General features: G+C 31.2%; 1 protein-coding gene across 32 annotated transcripts in view; it reads right to left on the bottom strand.

The window, feature by feature from the left end:
* The window catches only part of LOC118199724 (uncharacterized), a 203,476-nt gene that overhangs the window by 183,536 nt on the left and 3,709 nt on the right, over positions 1 to 16,231 (bottom strand). For 29 of the 32 annotated variants that reach the window (XM_085808940.1, XM_085808951.1, XM_085808945.1 and 26 more), the window contains exon 2: positions 3,680 to 3,872. In XM_085808940.1, the coding sequence (XP_085665066.1) occupies positions 3,680 to 3,765 (86 nt within the window). In that variant the 5' untranslated portion in view covers positions 3,766 to 3,872. Of the gene's footprint in view, positions 1 to 2,289; positions 2,365 to 3,679; positions 3,873 to 16,231 lie in introns of those variants that run through there. The other 3 variants (XM_085808953.1, XM_085808962.1, XM_085808954.1) reach the window with 2 other exon arrangements.

Genomic DNA, 16,231 nt, shown 5'->3' with positions numbered 1-16,231 from the left:
CGTGGTCTTCCCCATGCGTAACGTGTATACGAGCCAGTTTCTCTTAGAAAGTCCTCCACTAATGCATCCCTCCCCTTAGGCAGATAGCCCTAGTGTGCTTTGCCGTATTCACAATACACCAATACTTACATTAAAGAAACAAATGTAGAAATAAACTCAGTTTTAAACGTTTTAAAACTGAAATTTTAAACGAATTTTAATTTTATTCAAAAATAAAGTTTCATGAGTTTTCAACGATATATTTTTTTAAAGATAAGTGAAATATTTGTATTTTAAAATTTTGTTTTAAATTTTTCATACAGTTTTTAAACTTTGAAATTTTTATGGAAACTCATCTTTAAGGTGTTTAAGATTATAAGGTACAGTTTTTTTGCATTGAAAGTTCCCCCCTGCCTTCCTTCTTTAACATTTCTGCCTCCCAACCATTAGGCATATTTTATAATTTGAACTTACAGAATTTTATAGAATTATCTTTAAGCTTTAGGAGGATATTGAAACAATGTAAGTATCATTTTTATCCTTAAATTATTTACTGGCAGTTGCTCTTTCAAAATATCGCGCCAAATTATCACAAGAGCAAATAAATTTAAAATAGTGTTTTAAAACGCAATTTTGTTTTGTTTTTTGTTGTATTTGTTTATCGTTATTATAAGCTTTTTAAATGTTTTTGAGGGATTTTTTATGCACTGATTACCATTTTGAACTTATGCTTAGAGAGCGCATTTTAAAGTTCAGACAGTTTAACATCTCGTGACTTTTCAAAATAAAACTCAAACAATCAGAATTTACCAATATATCACAGGCCAGTACAGCATACTGCAGTATGGGAAGTACGATATTTTAAATTTCAACTGCTCGCTACACACGAAAGTATGTTTAAAATTCAATTTCGCTATTGAAAATATTTTAGATTTTTTTTACTATTATTAATCATGCATTATATGTTTGTTATTTCATTTTCTTCTAAAATTATCTATTCCTAAATATATAATTATTAATAATAATTTATAAGATTGATGACTACCTATGAAATGTCAAATGGCAGCCCTTCCCGGATGATACCCTGAAGAACAACAGCCCTTTTTAAATGGAACCTGTAGACCCTTCAATTAGCTATAATAGTGATAATTAGTGAATAAACATTGTTGGTAAAATGTTTAGTGTATAATCTTTTAATCCTGAAGTATAAAGAGGTAAAGTTAAAAAGGTGTTTAATGGCTTTAAATGCGTATTTTTATCTTGATGGCACAAAAAATTGCATAAAATATCTTCTCATAGTTGAAGATAAAATATTTTTGACAGGGAGGTTGTGGGCAGAGAAGGCTCATGTGAACAATAAGCATTACATTTCGTCAGCTTGAAATAAAAAGCTTGCAAAAATACCAATAGAAGGCAGTTTTAACATAATATCTTAGCCAAACTTTTACAACAATGAGCTGTTTTGATTTTCAACAGTAGTTTTGCTTTAAAAGAATTAGGTTTTTGAATTTAGGTTTTTAAATTTTTAAAGAGAAAAATTTTGATTTATGAATACCTGATTCATTTCCTTCTCTCTTTCGATTATGCATTTTATATTTTAAAAATTATTTTGAAGTAGTACACAATAATGGATTATATAAGACTTTAAGAAGAATTATCCTAGAAGTATTAAAGGTAAATTCACTCAAATCATTATCATATGACTCATCCTAATTCAAAATAATCCCATTCTTTAGGACTGATCAACTATTATAATTCCTACTACATTTCTCAGCGAAATTACAAATATAAAAAAAGCACTGATTTCTTCTTGATACAATATATTTTTAACAATATATTATTCTGACATAAAATGCCTAAATCTGACTTATTAATTATAAATTTTAGTATTAATCAGTGTCTTTAATTACAGTTCTCAAAATAATTCATACTATCCAACAAATGTTACATCTCAAATATTAAAAACAGTGATAGAGAAATCAGATCTTTAAACTGAAAATATTTTTTTAATAACAGAAAGTAAATGTCATAAAAATTTTAGAAGGGTTAAATTAACTGATATATTCAATATATTTACAAACGTTCTAAATTGCTGAATATATATATTAAAAAAACAGGTATCAATATTACAATGGAATAACTCATAGCCTACAAGTTTGCACTTATAACTAAATTAAAAACTGAAGTACATATATGCGTACAAGCTTATTATTCATAACACTTATGACATTATTTGGTTAATATGAATTAAATGTTTTATAAAACTACTGAAGCATTAGATGTTTTAAAAAATCATATTCTTTAAAATACCTATCAAAATGCATCTCAAGATACTGTCATTTTTCAAATATTAGCTCAGACACTAATATGTTCATATACGTGAACCTATAGAAAGAAGAGAACAAGTCTGGTTAGTAAAATCCTTCAACCAATGAGTTGAAGTCAATTGAAATAGCCATCTTCAGTTTCACTACTGTCAGTAGTAAATCTAAAAGTATTAGCTTTTCGTTAATAGGATTCTTTTTATATTATAATAGAGTTAAAATTTCTTAATTCCGATTATGCCCTACAAATTCAACAATATTTAAAATAAATGTACACATTGAACACTATATACATATATATAATAAAAACAGAAAAAGGAAAAATTGTGAAAGAAAGAAAAGAAGAAAATGAAAGAAAATAAATAAGAAGAAAGGAAAATAAATTAGTAATTAAATCGAATAGTAATTAAATCGATAGTAATTAAATCGATAGTAATATCGATAGTAATTAAATCGAAATGGTCAATTTATTTTCATTTTCTTATATACATAAACATATTTTTAAATGTAATCCTTTTTTATGTTTGTAATATATTTTGCAACGCCAAATGGTGTCAAGGTTGCAATAATGTTTTAGTAGTTCAGAATGTAACATCAAAAAACGCAAGAACCAAGACATCAAATAAAAATGTGTTACCAAAGTTCTTTCCGAGAGTATTTCTTTTTTTTTTTTTTTTTTTATTAAATAAGAAAGTATGTAACTATTATTTTTGGAATGCCACCAACTTCAGCTAAAGATTATTTAAGGTTTAACAGTGAAATATTTAATGCTTTAAAAAATATCTCGCGCTTAGAGATTCTTCCAAAATTAAGTGTGAATGACTATAATGAGATTTCGGATATATGTTGAAAAGAAATAATGTAGATGGCACTGCTTGGCAGTAGAGTACATGTAGTGTGGAAACGAAAAGGGGAACATCGTATCGGCTGATTGGGCAGTATTGATTTCCAGAAGGTTGGTTTACCTTATAATAGGACATCTGTAAATATGTATATATAAAAGAGATAACAAAAGATAAAGAGCCACGTAATGCTTTGTGTTCCTGTATGGGACGTAATTGCTTTTAACGTTATTTTTATAACATATTAATATGGATATAGTATAAGAATGTCTGGAATATACTCAGCATTTTCGCCGCAGTTTAATTCTATTTAATACATGTGATATTGAAATTACTTATTTAATAAATACTATTATATAATTAAAACTGTGAGTACCGAGTCAAAATAAAATGGAACAACGAAGAAATAGCAGCAATCAAGTATTAAATGAAAGCATTCTGGGATTGTAAAATAATCAGAAAAGAAGTAAGATTCTAAATTTAACAAATAATCTCCAGTCAGAAATATGATTTCAAATTAAAATTTATAGTTACGGTTCCTCGCCCTTAGTCACCAGTTGTTCTTTCCATTTTTCGGTTTTGTTTTCATATTCGTAGTTTAAGCATAGTAATGACTTCATCCGTTTCGAAGAAAGGGAACCAAACAGCTGTTTTGCATAGAAAATACAGCGCTTCTTTCCTACGCTCCTTACTGTAAGACCTTTCTGTCGGACAGCATGCGTGCAGACTAGGGAAAAAAATCATAGTTAGATATTTCAGTGTTATAACACAGGTACAAAAGTTCTAATTTTATAATGACGGAATACAAAAAATAGGCTAAAATAATTAAAACTAAATTGCTTTGAGGTAATACTTGCCATCTTCTTGTTTGCTAGATTAAATGCTTTGAGATTTGAGACGTTCAGACGTTTCATAAAAGATGAGATTATTAAAGTCCCAAGTTTTGTAAATAACATTTAATGTACTTGTATCTCATAAAATGCCTTTCTACTGCATTTTTTCCATTTGTTCACAAGTAATTCTTATTTCTGTGTAAAACGTTTTACTTTGGTAAAGCAGTAACAATATTTATTTAAAAAAATTTCTAACTGTAGAAACCTGTTACTCTTAAAAATTTTAATATAAACAACAATATTAAAATCGAAAAAAATTCAGCAATGAAATCAGTTTCGAACGTATTGGTTCCAAATCTAAAGTTTTCGTTATTTCGAGTGGAAACTAAATGAATCTTTTTATCTAGGAGCAAATTATGCTACCTGTAATTTGCTTTCGTAAAAAGGAATTTCTTTCAGAGGATCAGAATTTCTTCTGAAGTGAACACCGAGAAAAATTCTCAGTTCTGCCAGGCATTTAAAATAGCATTCCCCATTTCATTTAAATTCCTGTTACTTCGACCGTTCTGTGTAGAAAATATAGCCGAGAATTTTTTTTACAGATTTATTTTTACTTTTATACATGTATATTTTTACAAATTATTTTTGAATATATAAGTTTTGTTTCCTTGCGAATAAATTCTGATACAGTTTTAAAAATTTATGTAAACCTTATAAGAGTTTACAAAAGCAATTAATTTTTTATAAATTTACCACCAATAAATCATACATTTCAGATACTTATGTCATTAACGCGGAATCTTCAAGGGCCCACCAGCGGCCGAGCGGTAAAGACGCTGAACACTGGTAGTTCGGTCCGAGGTTCGAATCCCGCGAACGGGCTGGCTGCATGGGCGTTTTCGTGGTTTTCCCCATGTGTAACGTGTATACGAGCCAGTTTCCCTTAGAAAGTCCTCCACGAAAGGCATCCCTCCCCTTAGGCAGATATGCCTAGTGCGCTTTGCCATAGTTAAATACACACACACACACACACGGAATCTTCAACTTCAAAACATTAATTTTATGAACAAATAAAGTATTACAAAATTATTAATCAAGTTGCATTATACAAGGGTTGCATTTTAAGGCAAAATCAACCAAAAGTATTTGCTAGCATAAATTAAGGCGCAGTTACACAATTAATAACTTCATTAAAACGACAATAAATTTGTTTCTAAAATTCTTTATATTTGCAAAAGAGAAATAAAGTTAAGTAGCGTTTAAGTGAAATTAAACTTGTTAATCTATTCCTTAATTCCGTTTTCTTATGATTAATAATAACATTCGGTTCATTCTAATCTCTAAACATATATGTAGGATAAAAAATATATAAATCAGCTTTATAACTTAATTCAGTAATAGTCTCTTAATTCCTCATTTGAGTATTTCGTCTCTCTATTCTAAAAATAATAACAACATTTCTGTGCCATTTCTAGATTAATTTGTGCCACAGAGCTTGCGTAACGCTGATGACGTAGTTGATTCGGAACCTAAGCTCTTACAACTGAAACCTCTCTAACCTAAACCAAAACATTTCTCTTAACAGACTGCCATATTGTATAATTGCGCAACTTCTGTGCTGCTTGGATCCTATTTCGCTATGCTCTCTTCCTATCGCAATAATATCAAAAATGTAAATGTTCTGGAAATAGGTACAATTAGAGTGAAAAGTAAATTGTGCCCACAAGTGTCAATTGAAATATAAATGAATATTTAATGTTATTCGGTTGCTAAGTTTCCTAATCACTACGGATTTAAGTATATTACGCATGAATACGGATTACTACGGATTCTAGAATGTTACGCAATCAGAATATTTCCTCTTTAGTATGCCATCTACGTGTATCGCCATCAGCATTTCAACGTTTTCTCGGTGTTCCTTTGTCAGTACTTCTAAATTTGTTTTCATTACATACATGTACTAAAAACGCATTAGTATTTAAGGATCAGAATGCAACACTAAAATACATTTATTATTCAATCAGATAGTTTTCCTCAGGTTCGTCATCATTAATGGAATTTTTTAAGGAAAAGAAATTTAAAAAAAAAAAAAAAAATCTTTATTTTTAAAATTGTTTGATGTTGCGATATTTTCAGCGTTAATATGCAATGTACGTTTCTTTAAAATAATAATAATAACAATATATTATCCAATTTGCCAGGAAACCTTGTTTGCAAATTGCAGAATTTTTAATATTCTCGGGAAGAGAAGTTAAATATTCAAGTCTAGGCTTACAACTATAAAAATCTATTAGATTCTTCTAAGGTCTTGTTGAACTGAATGCTAAGTGACAAATGCTGCATTTCAATTCACTGGTTCAGATTTCAGCAAAGAAAAATATCTGTACAAGATGGAAATATGAAGCGGAGCAATAGTAAACTATAGCAAACTTTCCTGACTTATCTTGTAAGGGTCCTAAGTTTTACCAACGTTTATTTTATTTTAAAACTGTACTATCGCTTCTTATTTTCTACTTCCGGCCAGAATTAAATGCTTTATATAAGGTATTTTCTCCCACTTTCCTAGCGCCCCTCGTGGTGTAGTGGTTCTGCCAGTACCTCCTACATACAAAGCCATGGCACGGCTGACACTACGTCACTAAAGTCGCCCTTATCTACAGACAGAATGGTTGCCACATGAAGCCACTTATCGCTGTTATTCCCTTAAGACGAGAGAAAATGAAATAGTCACCCCCTTGCAGAAAGCTTATATCATTCGGTTTTAAATAAATAAATATGTATATCCGATTTGCCATTCATCGACTGCATTTCCTAATTTCAAATACGTAGCTTAACTTTTCTTAAATAATTTTACACTTAAATTAATAGAACATAAATTGACTTAACATACTTCAGATGGTGCAATAAAATACATGTTTAAGATCTGGCTGTTGCTGGTTTGTTTTTTGAATATATATTTTATTAAATATCCTCTTCCTTAATAAAAAGGCAACAATAATGCATAATAACAAGTTAACAGTTGATTAAAACTAAAATTCCCTAATCCTAAATTTATTAATCATGTTTTATTTTTGCAATATCAGTTTTTAACAACATTTGCTATTTACACATATTTGTTTAGTAATTTTCCGGTTTTGATCTTGTTCACTTCACTGTTGGATTGAATTTCGTAACATATAATAAACCTGGAGTATGATTTGAATACTATTTTTGAGCAATATGAAAAATACTATTTTTGAGCATATATTGTATTATTCAGTGTTAATTTTCAATATAGGCGCCAAAAATTCCATACATTTAAGCTTTTTCAATTAGATTCCTATTTTTGAAGAATTTGTAATTGCATCTTTCTCAATAACAAAATCCAAAATTCTCAAGTTTCATTCTTATTATTTTATGTCTGTAACATCCCTTTCGTTTAATATGTACATATATAATTTTCTTGTAACTAGTAAATTTTTGTTCCTAAAAATCATTTAATTGTAACTTATCTAAGAAATTTTTAGCAAATGATAAATATGAAGTTGTATAATTGATATGCAGTTACTGGAATTTTTTTTATCAGGATAATCATAAGAAACTTTTAAAACATCTAAATAGATCAAATGCCCTGAATTTTTAGAATTGTAAGGAATAAGGAGTTTAGTGTTAAGGTAAGATTTAAAATTTTCAGAATAATTCCAGATCTTTATTAAGAAAGTAGCACAACTAGGGTGCAAAACGCATTAAAAAAAAGACTTATTTTTTACTTGAAATTTTTCTACCAGTACAATTATAACTAGAAATAATAGGAAATGACACCATGTATTATAGTGAGAAAAAGGGGAGTAAATGTTTATTTAGGCAACTTCATGCTACTTACTTTTTATTACAGTAAATCCCTTTGAGAAAAAATAACTTAGTACAAATGTATGAGACCTTACAGCTGGGAAGAAATGAAAGTACATTTTTATTCTAATTTATTTTTTATAGAGTTATCAGATGCATTTCTCCCTGTATACGTACAACTATATTTCTAGAAATTTTATTTCTTTGACAGAATTAAACATAGAATAAGATGAAAATAATATATTAGTAAATATCTATAAAAATTAGTCATCTGGAATTGTATTTGACTACAAATTGTCCTTCTTACAGTTTAAAATTAATGTAACAAACACGTCGGTTTCAATTAAAATAAGATTAGAAAATTTCAAGATATTGATTTTAAAATATAAACGAAAGTAATATTAATTGACAAAGTATTTTATATTCAAAAATGAATATTTCTTTAGTTTATGATGAAAAAGCTTAGTATATTATATAACAGACCTTAGAGCTTTAGCACTTTTCTATGATAATTGCAAATATTTCCCTTTTTTTTGTGTGTATGCGTGCATGCATTTTGGAATAGGTGGCAAAGACTTCACAACACAAATAGAAAAAGCACTTTTTTATTCAACATATTATACACATTCTGCAGAAAATATTCATTTAAAAAATGAATTACAAGTCTGAAAATATTAAGATAAAATAGGTTAGTTTCACTCTCTTATTTTGTACCTTAAACACATAACATATTTCATTTCTGCTACATACATAAACTGTTTTTTTTTAATGTTTTCAATTTCCGTTGCTTAGTTAAATTATTGCTTAAAAGATTATCATTTAACTTTTTGCAGTAATTATTTAGAAAAATATTTGTTGATGATTGTATGATATTTTTTAAAATAATCTGAGGGTTATGAAGACAAAGTGGAAAGACGACTTGCGTGACGTCAGAGCTTTCAAGCAACCCTAGAGCCTTGGCTTTGTATGTAGGAGGTACTGGTTCTGCACGCTTGGCCGGTATTCCAGAGGTCCGTGGTTCGATTCCCGGCGAAGACGTTTGCTATTTTTCATCTTTTCTGCTTCTAAAAAATCCTAATGAATCTACAATCTTAGGTACGGCTTTGACCAGGAGATCACTGGTGGTATATCTCAAATGACGAAAAAACCCAGTTGGGTTAAATATTTTCTTTTCTTTTTTTTTTTTTTTTTCTTAATTAGGAAAATTAAAGTTCGAACGTTTGGAGTTGAAACACTGTACAGAATAGATCTTAACTACAAAATTCGCCCCATTAATTTACTGTTCAATTAAAATCACCCAAACTTCACTTCAGAATCTTTTGTTACTTAAGATTTAGCTCCTAATTTTTGAAACATTTAAGTAACGTAAAGCCTAATTAAGACACCAGAACACGCCGAACTAATACTAATTCAGAAGTCGAACAACAAAAATCAGAGTTATATTTTCAAAATTTTCACAGGACTAGTTTCGATGGTTTTACCGAACCACCATCCTCAGCTGCAAAACCGCAAATGAACGAGATAGGAAATAATGATTACATAACATAAGAAAGCGATCCTAATTCCAATCCATCTTTGCTTTCAGCCTTTAAAGAAATTATGTTTTAGTTCTAGTTTCACCAACAGATGGCGCCACTTGCTTATTCTTGTCCAGGCTTTCTTAACTTATCTAATCATTATTTCCTATCTTGTTCATTTGCGGTTTTGCAGCTGAGGATGGTGGTTCGGTAAAACCATCGAAACTAGTCCTGTGAAAATTTTGAAAATATAACGCTGATTTTTGTTGTTTGACTTCTGAATTAACGTAAAGCTTGTAAAATAGAGGGCTATAGTAGAAACATTCATGTTACGTTTCATGATAGTAGGCAGCTAGTGCTCCTGATTTGCATAAATTAAATAGTCCAATCCAGTTTATAGTATAAAAGCACCTGAAATGAAACCCTTAGTTAAAGAGTTGTAGGAAATAAGATATTTAGATGTTTTCCAACCCCTTAAAAAAGTAAGCTATGCTAGTTTTTCCCCCAAAAAAAACTGGGAAAACAAACTACCAATATCTTTAGAGTTATTTTAAAGCATCATTGGGTAAATTTCGAAGGTTATAGAACTTAAATTTGATCTCGATTTGGGAAAAAACAACAACTTGTATTTCATCGATTTTTATAAAAAATCAAAAACATGAAATTCTGAATTACTGTACACTCTTTTGCGGATGTAAGCATCTTTTAACTGTGTGGCTGATATGGCAGCCAGAATTAAATTTATACCTTCAAAATCATTTAATCTACCAACAGAATAGAATTATATTTTACGTTAATTCAGTCTCACATAATTTACAAAACACATGTTACAATATTCTTTCAGTTAACAGCTCTACTGTGATTTTGATGTTTTGAAAGGAAATTCTAAATACTGTAAATGCTCTGAAATTTTGGGTGGCACATAAAATTTTGACGATTTTAATATTGCACACATGAAAAGATTCAGCTCCCTTGCTCTGTAGTTGAAACTTTAATTTTTACTCCGTTTTATAATCTATTATCACAGTTCAGATTAGCGCTTTTGTGAAACAAAGAAGTGACAGCAAAAAATGCAGATGAGATGTTTCGCACCACAGAGATGACAGATTAAAATATGGTCTTTCAAATTTCAAGTGAGGTTATAAAATACTAATTGCCGAGTTCTTGTGTGCTGAAAATTAACTGAGCCAGTCCATCATAAATCTATTGTAATTTATAGAAGAATCTGAGGACTGGAAAAAAAAAAAAAAAAAAAAAAAAGACCTAACAATTTTGTAAGATTATGCATACCAGAACAGCGGTTTAATGCAAATTTATTACTCAATCCATCCGAACATGTCCGTTTAACTGCTGCAATGTCCTATTGAATGCTTCTTTCCCGTTTTATCCTCTCCTCGAAAAGTCATTTCTTGAGACATCCAGCAATAACTTTTACGAATTAAAACGGTTTAGATGAGGTGGATCTTTCTGCGTTCGCCTAACTGAGCTTAGTTCCTGACTTCTAGTGTTCATAAACAATTTTTTTCGAAACTTTACTCTGAGGATAATAATGATTGCAATATTGACGGTGTGGAACGTAGAAGGCTGAATCCGTAATGAAGAGAAGAATTTTGATGACACTTGGATCCTGAAATGCTGGCCCACACTCAATATGAAACTGGCAGCCAAGGCAGATTAAATCTTCATTATATTTAAGTAAACATGCGGCCACAAACAACTTATCACATTATTTGTGTCTATTTACAAAATGTTTACATTTTTTGATAGATTTATAAGGTATTTCTCCCTCCTTCTAGCATTCTTTCGCGGTGTAATAGTTCGCACAGTCTGCGCGTATTCGAGAGGACCAAGTTCGAGTCCCGGCAAGGGCATTGCTGATTTCTTCGATTTCTTTCTTTCGAAAAACCCTAATGTCTCTACAGTGGCGCCCAAACTAAAAGGTGGTGTACAATGATTCTTCACCACCAAGATTTGGCGAATGGGTCCCCTAATCCAGTTTTCCTTTAAAAGGGGGAGTATATAATGTATTTCTCCCTGTTTCTAGCACACCTTCGTGGTGTAATTGGAAGCATACTCAAAGCGTATGCGAGAGGTCCAGGGTTCGAGTCCCGGCGAGGGCACTGCTCATTTCTTCAGTTTCTGTCATCGAATAAATACTAAAGTCTCTACAGTTTAGCGCGAACTAAAAGGTGGTGGATGTTTCACCACCAAGATTTGGCGATTGTGTCCCCTAATCCCAGCCGCCTTTTAAAAGGGGGAGTATACGAGGTATTTCTTCCTCCTCCTAGCATGCCTTCGTGGTGTCGTGGTGTAATAGTTAGCACACTCAGCGCGTATTCGTGAGGTCCAGGTTCGAGTCCCGGCGAAGGCATTGTTCATTTTTCACATATCCTGCCTCAAACAACCGAATGTCTCTACAGATTTGCAATTAGAAAAGTGCAGCAGGAAGCAGTTCATTTAGGCTGAATAGTAAAAAGCAAGTGCGTTATGTTCAGGATGGAATCTTAATTCAGGCTGAGTTAATTTTGGTTCTCAGTGCATTTTGATTGGATAATTAATACTGCTGTATAATTATTATTGGCTGTTTGGATTTACTTCCATTTACATCATCAGAGTTATGTAAGAGTCATAATGGCATGGATTAATCTCGAAATGACGCAGCGCAAAAGGTATTACTATTTTAGTACTATAGAGGGAAATTAATTTATGCTGTTAATTTAAATTATAATTTATATTTCATATATTCTTAACTTTTCTTACATGTGAATGTTACATATGAATGTGACAAATGCATGTGCCTTCTTTTACAGTGAATTTTTTTCTTTTTCAGTGAATCTTCTCTAAACACAACCATCCATGTTCCTAAAGGATTTGGGAGTTCTGTAGAGGTCTACAAAAGCATCTTTGAAAGGTGATATTCAGTACCAATGTTTATACAAGTTCTCAAAAATACTGGTCACTTTCACAAATGATCGACTCAGAGATATGGTAGGCATATACTTATTTTATAATAGACAAATGAATTAATTCAATCTAATATTAATTAAATAAATGTCTGATTTATCTAAGTGGTTTGTGTTATGATGCAGTTTAAGAGTACTATAACTAAGACCTTTCTTTTGTGAACAGAAAATACTGAAGAAAATCTTTCGTTTCATAACGAAAGATTTTCTTCAGTTTCTTTGCCTTTCAAAAAATTTAAAACAAGAAAGATCAAGAAAAAAAATCTATCAATATCTATGTTATTTATTAATTTGAATAGTAAACTATTTACTACTTTTAAAGGAAGGTATTACTTATTCCCTGTCACACTGTATTGTATTGTTTGAAATGAGAAAAGAATTCAGTTTCTTTAGCTGGAATTCTTTCCCAAGCATGCCGAGAACGGGAAATACAATGCCAACTGTTCTACAAACGTGCACAGAAACTTTTGCAAAAGGAAACAGTGAATTTTAGCTATAATATGATTCGATGATGCTAACGAGGATCGAGGAAAGGTTTTAGACACATTTCCTTCATTTTTGTTAATGTTGTTTTTGTTACTTGTTTGTTTCTTCATTTTGTTGCATATTTTGTTCATTTTGATGTTTTCCTAGACAAGGTAAAAAATACATCCCTTGTTTGCACAGCTAGTGAATTTTAACTGCAAATGCCGCAAAAAAGAGGTATCCTGTTGTCATTGGACAAAACATACGAGTCCAAACATAAGGATGATTATTATTAGGCAAAGTTATCGCCGCAGAATCTGACAAATCAATTTGCTACCATTCCCATACCTAAAATATGCGCATTAAAAAGTCGGTTATGTAAACTTCCGTTTCTTGTTCTATGATCATTCGAAAGAAAATTAAAAGGAAATTAATACCATACACAAACTGCGTTTACCAGGAATTCAAAATTTCAAATAAGAAATCTATATACCGGGTGGCCATAATTAAACTGACAGTGCACACAGTGTCCTGTTGCGAGATCTATTTTCGAGAATGACGCCACATTTTGTAGGAAGATTAAACAAGACGGGGGACGAAGGATTCCGCGAAAAAAAAATTAGTTCCAAAAGTCACCGCTAGGGGAATATTTGGCGCTGTGTAATAGAAAATAGAGTGTTAACAAATGTAAGAGTGTAAAAGGTAATTTCCGTATTGATTTGCATTTGTTAACACTCTATTTTCTATTACACAGCTCCAAATATTCCCCTAGCGGTGACTTTTGGAACTATTTTTTTTCGCGGAATCCTTCGTCCCCCGTCTTGTTTAATCTTCCTAGAAATGTGGCGTCATTCTCGCAAATAGATCTTGCTACAGAACACTGTGAGCACTGTCAGTTTAATTATGGCCACCAGTTACATGAAATTCTCATCATGTTTCAAATTCACCCCCTCGATTACTTTACACGCGGAAGGTTTGGTTTGGTTTATTTGATTACGGCAAAGCAGGCTAAGGCTTTTGTGGAGGATTCTAAGGGAAACTGGCTCGTATCGCCGTTATACATGGAGAAAAACCACGAAAACGGCCATGCTCCCAGTCCTTTCCCCTGGAATCGAACAAAGGTCGAAATACGAGTGTTCAGCAACTTTACTACTCGAAAAGGAAAGTGAAAGCACGGCCTCAAAGTCATCAAACTTGCATTGGTGTGTAAAATCGGTAAAAAGGCTGTAGGTACATTCTTTTTCGGCTGCAGTATTTTAGTAGCACATTTCAAAATCGCATTCTTCAGAGCTAGCATCTCGAAGCTGAGCTTTCTTCGAATGTGTAATGCCCTCAGCTATCACCGATCGGTTACAGAGTACTGAATACTGGTAGTTACTTACCGAACATATAAACTGAAGTCTCTCGAGGTGTCTAGATTCAACACTATTTTCAGATTTTTCGAAATATTCAAAAGAATTGTTTCTCAATGCCCGACGACGAAAGAGCTCGTTAATTCCTATTCGAAGCCGATATGGATTTTTATTCTATTTCTTTATTTTTACTTTTTTATTTATTTATTGTCCTTTTGTGTAGGATTAATCACCCCCAAATGTAATAAAATTGTTAAATAACCCTCTCCAACCCGAAAAAAAAATTTAATCGATTCTTTTAAAAATCGATTCTTTAAAAAAGATATTTTTTTTTTTATCTCAAGATCTTTGTAAATGTATTCTGTTTTTAATGTTTTTAAAGGTTTGCCTTCCCATTTTTTAGTACATCGACTCTCCAATTGAGTTTCAATAATACTACATTTTCCTTTAAGAATAATAGATGAGTCGTGATATGGTATTTCTGTGTTTTTGTTTTTTACGGTATTGATACTGCTTTGCACAAACTGCATCTGATATCTACAGTTCACCTAAGGCAGCGGTTCTCGTAAAAAACCACTTTTATTAAAGTTTTGGCATTTATCAACATTTTCTATGCTTGTTGTGCTTCATTTATAAAACATTTAGTAATAATCTAAATAAAAACAAACAAAAAAATCTGGAAGCTATCAGATTAGATTTTATATTGCGCTCAAAGTTTTTTTTTTTTTTTCCCGTTTTGTGTGTTCATTTATTTATTAAATATCATGTTCTTCACACTTAAACCATAAAATTCAGTTCAACAGCAATATAAAAAAATATTTAAAGAGCATATCTTTAGAATTTTGAATACACTGTCTCACACGCTGGAGATAAAAATGCTTTTTTCTTCCATACAGTGTTGCCATTGCTCCCTTGAAATCGTTGTGTTTCTAAATAAAAAAACTCATAAATGCTTTACAATCTATAAAATAGGTAATAAAACAGATTCCAAATTTGGGGAAAACTCTAATATTTCATGAACCAAACATAAAAAATACCGTTAACAGGAAAAGATAAAAATTAATAATTTCAAAGAGTTTACAACAAAGACCGACTGAACAGCACTTTTTAAGTATTCTAAAAAACTGTATTTGATTGAAGAACGTACTCACATGAAGTACATATTAAGAAAGTTAGCATTGCTCCATAAGTAATTTTGAAACACAAGCTATGCATTTCTAGCATAACACGAATTTGATTGCTAAGTAGATCTACCAAAAATACCATTACAATAATTTTTGTTTGCCTAGTAATCAGGAGAAAATCAAGAAAATGGTATTACTTTACAATATACCTATAATCAACTTTGTTGTAATGCAAGGATTCTAATAAACATTAAAAAAAGAACTATCTTGAAATGCTTACATCTCTTTGAAAACCAAAACTCTTTCATTGCAGTATTTGAGGTGATTTGGGTTAATATATGGGGCTTCAGATATCAAAGATATTATTGTACAGTCTTAGGGAAATTTATGTGACTAGTTTTTCTTCAGAAAGAATATAACTTTATTTATATAAATTTAAGTAAAGGAATTACGAGAACAATTGGCACTGCATGGAGAGCACAAAGCACGATGGAAAATTCTTTGAATTAACCGAAATGGTTAATTTAAGGTGGCTATAATAAATTTTTGCTTTCTCCACTGTGTGCTCTCGTGGTGTAATTGGTAGTACGTCCGATCAGCAACTAGAAGATTCAGAGTTTGAATATAGGCACAGCTGATTTTTGCGTTTCCTGCTATAAGAGGGTGGGATTAAATGTCCCCTGTTGTAGCACCTTATTAAAATGTATGAACGATAATTCGTCATTATCTGCCCTTATCCGATTGAGTCTCGTTCTCAAATTTTCCGTTTGACATTTGTGCCAAGAATGATTCTGGCTTTAATAAATAATGCTTCAGAGAGATTCCTGTTGACAGGTGGGTTATAATAACTGATTAATGCAAATCAACTCAAGGGCTAACTGGCTCTAGGAATCTGGGAAGTGTTGCCTTCGTGGATAATATTTTAAGGGAAACTGGCTCGTATTCACGGTACACATGAAGGAAACCAAGAAAACTCTTATCCAGCCAGTTCTTTTCGTTAGGAT

This window comes from Stegodyphus dumicola, chromosome X2 (genome assembly GCF_044657685.1).
Source record: "Stegodyphus dumicola isolate Sdum_Otavi_A_Nest chromosome X2, ASM4465768v1".
NCBI lineage: Eukaryota > Metazoa > Arthropoda > Arachnida > Araneae > Eresidae > Stegodyphus > Stegodyphus dumicola.
Note: the sequence above shows the minus strand (reverse complement) of the source record. Positions and strands in the feature narration are given on the sequence as shown.